This window comes from Triticum dicoccoides, chromosome 3B (assembly GCF_002162155.2).
Source record: "Triticum dicoccoides isolate Atlit2015 ecotype Zavitan chromosome 3B, WEW_v2.0, whole genome shotgun sequence".
In the NCBI taxonomy this organism is placed as follows: domain Eukaryota; kingdom Viridiplantae; phylum Streptophyta; class Magnoliopsida; order Poales; family Poaceae; genus Triticum; species Triticum dicoccoides.
This window is the reverse complement of record NC_041385.1, coordinates 758,650,254-758,656,043: the sequence shown is the minus strand read 5'-3', so window position 1 is coordinate 758,656,043 and position 5,790 is coordinate 758,650,254. Positions and strand designations below refer to the sequence as shown.

Below are 5,790 nucleotides of genomic sequence, written 5' to 3'. Positions count from 1 at the left end.
CTCAAGAACAAGTATCAGATCTGAATTGGAATCCTCAAGAAGAACAAGTGCCAGATCTGAATTTGTTTCCTCAAGAAGAACAAGATATGAATTGGACTCCTCAAGAAGAACAAGAAGAACCAGATTTACATTTCATTCCTCAAGAACAAGTATCAGATCTGAATTGGAATCCTCAAGAAGAACAAGTGCCAGATCTGAATTTGTTTCCTCAAGAAGAAGAAGTACAACTTGAAGGTGCTCAGCATCCAAAAAGCAGAGAACTGACAAATAAGGAGAGATTTGGTGTTTATTTTGCTCTCAAAGTAATCAAGAACAAAGATGGACAAGTAGTGAAAACAGACAAGAAGCTCGTTGCCGACGTACTGAAAACAAGCCTAAGCACTGTTAGCAGAATATGAAGAGCAAATCGCCAAATTGCACGAGGGGAGGAAGTTGATGTCTCGAACCAAAAGAAAAGAAGAGTCGGCCGTAAGCCGAAAGATCTGGACCTGTCGAGGATGGCGACAATCCCACTGAATAGGCGGAGGACATTTCGAAGTCTAGCAAGGTCTCTGGGTGTAAGCTGCACGACCTTACACGCAAGGTTCGTGTTGGGTGAGTTGAGGCGCAACACTAACAAACTGAGGCCCACGATAAAGCCAGCCAACGAGATAGAGAGATTGAGATTTTGCATTTCTATGGCTGATGAGAATTGGCTGAGAACTCCTTGGCCTCTTTTCCGGGAATTAGACGACATAGTTTATATGGATGAGAAATGGTTCAATCTGACACAGGAGGAGAACGGCTACTTGCTGCTTCCCGAAGAACCTGATCCCTTACGCACCTTGCATCATAAGGATAGCATCGCGAAGGTGATGTTTCTTGCGGCCGTGGCTAAACCAAGATATGGCAATGTTGGTGTCGTCACGTTTGATGGAAAGATAGGCATTTGGGCCTTTGTCACAGAGTCTCCGGCTCAAAGAAGGAGTGAAAATAGAGAAAGAGGGACACTTGAACTCAAATCATTGAAAGTTACAAGAGATGTAATGAGGCTCTATATGTGTGAGAAACTGATTCCAGCTATCCATGACCTGTGGCCCGATGAAGATGAAGAACGGACCATCTTTATCCAGCAAGATAATGCTACACCGCATCTTAAGCCTAGTGACGAGGTTTTTCGACGGGCCGTAGAACAGACCGGTCTGGATATCAAGTTGATCCAGCAACCTCCAAATAGCCCCGACCTGAATATTCTTGATCTTTGCTTCTTCAGGTCTCTCCAGTCGCATACCGATTGCAGAGCACCTCAAAGCATAAGGGAATTGATAGAAGGCGTGGAGGAAGAATATCAAAACTATGATGTCAACACGTTAGCTCGAAGCTTCGTGACACTGCAATCATGCATGAGAGAGATTATGAGAGAAAAAGGAGGGATAGGCTACAAGATTCCTCACATGCAAAAAGAGCGCCGGCAGCAAGAAGGAAGGCTTCCTATCGCTCTCTCTTTAAACGTTGAGCTAGTTGAGCAAACCTTAGCACTTATAGCAGCAGCAGACCTCGAGGCAGCAGCAGCAGCAGCAGCACCTTTGAAGCAGAGAAAGAGAAAGAGGAGCAGCAGCACCTTCCAAGCAGAGAAAGGGAAAGAAGACCAGCAACATCCTCCAAGCAGCAGTACTCTACAAGCAGTAGCAGCACCACCACCACCTTCGAAGCAGAGAAAGAGAAAGAAGAGCAGCAGCGCCCTCCAAGCAAAGAAAGGGAAAGAAGACCAGCAACATCCTCCAAGCAGCAGTACTCTACAAGCAGTAGCAGCAGCACCACCACCTTCGAAGCAGAGAAAGAGAAAGAAGAGCAGCAGCGCCCTCCAAGCAAAGAAAGGAAAAGAAGCAGAGAAAGGGAAAGGAGCAATTCCGTGCGTCCCTGCAAAGGTTGTGTTCAGCAGGATAATGGAAGCAGTTTGCAGGCCAGTAATGTGTTAAATTTCACATTGTGTGTAAACTCCAACACAATCATTTCCATTGTTGATGACCAGGAAGAGCATAGGATACGAGCACAGATTGTGTGTAAACTCCAACAGATTTGATTACTGTATATGAAAGGAAAGGATGATGCAATTTTTTTATTAGCAACATGGCAATCTCTGTGTCAATAACTATGTGGTTCAACTTGTATGATTGTATGAGCATGAAGTGGTTGTGTGAGCATGAATTAGGAGTAATAATTGTTTCTTCTAGAAACACATCAGTGGTAATAATAATAATAACAAATGAAGCAACTAACTGACCTTGTATTGCAACTATTGACATTGTATTGCAACTAAATCCGAATGTGCTGCTTCAGGTAATTGACATTGTATTGCAACTAAATTGTTTTTAGAAAATGCAGATGTCCTTTTTGTCATATTTGGGACTCTGCAATTTCTTACTCACTGAATTTATCATATAATGTGGTTCATGATCAATGGTGAAAGAACTGAACACAGATGGTTACCATGGGGGAGCGTAGTGATTGGAATTGCTTATCCTCTCGGACGTCGACACGCAGTTGTTGGTCGCCGGGCACAAGGCAAGGGACGGGGGCCTCTTCTGCACGCCAAGGTAGCTCGCCTTTGTGCCACTGGAGCAGCCAAGAGAGCAAGAGAAATAAACAAACACACATGTCAGACCACCAGAAAAGAAGAAATTCAGTTAACTGGTAACTGCATCCCCTTCTTCAGAGAGAGCTCAGGTTCTGAATTTTCCCTTCAGTGTACACACAAGTGGAGAACAAAAAATCTAGCAGAAACAGAGGACTGAACCAAGATACGGCAAAGAATAGCTGCATGTTTCTGAAGATGCAGCCTAGTGCCCAAATCTGTGCGCCATCTGTGCGGGATTTGTGCGATCTCAAGTCGCACGCAAGTGGCAGATGGGAGTACAGACTACAGAGAAATGACTAATGCTTTGATCCAATGACTACTGGCAAGCGGGATTTGTGCAGGACAAAAAAGACTAATGCTTTGATCCAATCTTATGGCGCCTACAGACTACAGAGAGGTTAACTGAACAGTATACTTGAGAATGGAGAAAGGGATTCCAGAGGTGAGAGGTGGCTAGGCTGACCGTGATGTAGATAACGAAGGAGGCGACGATGGTGCGGTACCGGCCGAGCCACGAGTCGGCGACGGCGGCGCCGAGCAGCGGCAACATCGACGCGGCGCCCGACCACGCATTGACGGCCGCGGGCGCTAGGGCAGCGGCTGGCGGAGCTCCTTGGCGGGTGTGCCGGCTGGCTCGGTATGGAGTCAGAGCTTGCGTACTGCCGCTCCAGGCCGCCGCCCGCAATTCTGCCGGCAGATCAACCACCGGCGATGTGGCAAAAATTGAAGCTTGAGACGGTGGGGAACGAGGAGGGGGACGAGCCGGCAGCATCGCAGCGTGGTTCGGGGGAGGAAGGCGGCGTGGGGCGGGGGAGGGAGGAAGGCGGTGGGGGGCGGCGTCGGAGAGCCAAGACGGCGAGCGGGCGAGCAAGAATGGTGAGCGACGGAGTTCTATGTCGGGAGCGGAGGACCGCGGGATTGGTCGGAAAAAATAGAAGGACTGTTTCGCAAAAAATACGACGGGGTCATCTATTACCGAACGGAGGGAGTAGCTGATAGCCAAGTTCACTAACCGGACATACATAGCACTTACGTTAACGTAACAAGGATATGCCCAAGTTCAGAACTCGCCACTGCCATCAACCATGCCCAAAGCAAGCAGGGGTGAATGTGAGCCTACACGTACTTAAGTCCTCGATAACATGGCTGCGCTTCTCCGGCACCGACAAAATCAGCCACTGGTCATGCATTGGGCATACGTAGCACAGACGGTGGGACGCCGCACCGCTTCTCAGTGGCACCCAGAACTGCGCCGGCGTTTGCCATCTCCGACCACCGTCGCCAGCACAGCAGCGCATGCCCACGGTAGTGCGCCACGAGTGCATCCATTGGCGGGCGTGCACGCTAGGAGCACATCCGGACATAGACAGGGCTCGCCCCTCCGCCATGCCTCCTGCGGAGAGGACCTAGAGTCAAGCTATGGCTAACGCCATCGGCTGCGAGCAAAGGGGTGTAGCCGACGACAACGGCACCGTCGATGTAGAACTTGCTATCGGTCACTCTGTAGCTACCCATGGTGAGATCGGAATGGGGCAAAATCTAAGGTTAGGGATTGAAGATTTTTTACGCCGACGAGCTACTTGATAAGCTTGCAGTAGGCCCTAAGCTGACGTGGCTGGTGCGTGTGTACTTGAGACGTACGCGAGCGGTAACCCAGGACCACATGCATGCATAGCACCCGGTAGCCAGTGCTGACGTGACTTGGGTATACCAATTCACCATCGTAAGCTAACAAATAGAGAATGAAAGTGTATTGAGGATCGATTCGAGAAGAAACTAAGTTGCTGCAAGGGCAAGCTGATGTCGTATGGGCCCCGGCTAATTCTTATTAATCCGGTTCTCACGAGCATACCTATGTTTCTTTTGTCGTTTTTTGAGATACCAGTTGGAGTTCGGAAAAGACTGGACTTCAATCGATCCCGTTTCTTCTGGCAGAGTGATGACTTAAAAAGGAAGTATCGACTCACTAAATGGGATATTATTTGTCGACCAAAAGACCAAGGAGGTCTAGGTATCGAAAATCTTGAGGTGAAAAATAGATGTCTTCTCAGCAAGTGGTCGTACAAGTTATCTGTAGAGTCGGAGGCCACATGGGCGCAGATTCTGCGTAACAAGTACCTTCAATCCAAAACTTTGTCACAGGTGACAATGAGGCCGACGGACTCACCTTTTTGGAAAGGGCTGATGAGAGTTAAATCAGTCTTTTTCAACAGAAAAAAGTTTATTGTCGGAAACGGTACTTCCACGAGATTCTGGGAGGATACATAGCTAGGGGAAACACCTCTCGTGCTTCAGTATCCTTCTCTTTATAGCATCGTGCAACGCAGAGACGCTCTTGTTGCTACCGTGCTTCGGTCCACTCCCCTCAATATCCAATTTAGGAGAACACTTGTCGGAGCACGTTGGGAAGCCTGGCTCGATTTGGTGAGAAGACTGATGGATGTGTAGCTTTCTCAACGGCCAGATTCGTTGAGCTGGAAATTAACCAGGAATGGAGAGTTCATGGTTAAATCTATGTATTTAGATGTGATCAATTCTAGCCCTATTCCTAGTTCCAAACATGTTTGGAATGTCAAAGTCCCTTTGAGGGTTAAAGTGTTTATGTGGTTTGTACATAAACAAGTCATTTTAACTAAGGACAATTTGACAAAGTGCAATTGGACCGGTTCTATGAGATGTAGTTTTTGTGATCGCGACGAGACCATCAAACACCTCTTTCTTGATTGTCCCATGGCGAAGGTTCTTTGGCGGACTGCTCACATTGCTTTTAATATTACTCCTCTGAATAATATCAACATGTTATTTGGGACGTGGCTAGATGGGATAGAGACCCAAACAGCAAGACACATTCGTCTAGGAGTATGTGCTTTACTTTGGGCAGTCTGGAACTGCAGGAATGAGTTGGTTTTTAACAGAACAACAAATACTCTTTTTTTGCAGGTTATCTTCCGAGCTACTACGTTGATCCGTATGTGGTCGCTACTTACTCTGACGGAGGCCAGGGAGCATTTGGTTACTGGATCTACCCGATGGGAGATGGTAGCTCGGGCTATATTCAGCCGGTTTGGATGGCGGTCATGTAATAGGATAGGCAATTAGTTTTCCTATCTTTATTTAACCTGCCGGCTGTGCCTTTTATTTTCCGCTCTTTGTGAGCCGTTTGGTGGCTCGTT

The 5,790-nt window shown here is 47.6% G+C and overlaps 1 protein-coding gene across 2 annotated transcripts in view; it reads right to left on the bottom strand.

The window, feature by feature from the left end:
• LOC119278318 overlaps positions 1 to 3,568 on the bottom strand; it is a 5,853-nt gene extending 2,285 nt beyond the window's left edge. The window contains exons 1-4 of one of the 2 annotated variants that reach the window (XR_005137695.1): positions 3,081 to 3,568; positions 2,470 to 2,595; positions 1,801 to 1,899; positions 1,565 to 1,680 (exon numbers count right to left, since the gene is read on the bottom strand). Coding sequence is in view for 1 of the 2 variants with exons in the window: in XM_037559681.1 (XP_037415578.1) it covers positions 2,470 to 2,595; positions 3,081 to 3,389 (435 nt within the window). In the remaining variant the exon portion in view is untranslated. The remainder of the gene's footprint in view (positions 1 to 1,564; positions 1,681 to 1,800; positions 1,900 to 2,469; positions 2,596 to 3,080) is intronic. The other variant, XM_037559681.1, reaches the window with a different exon arrangement.
• Between the last annotated feature and the right edge of the window lie 2,222 nt (positions 3,569 to 5,790).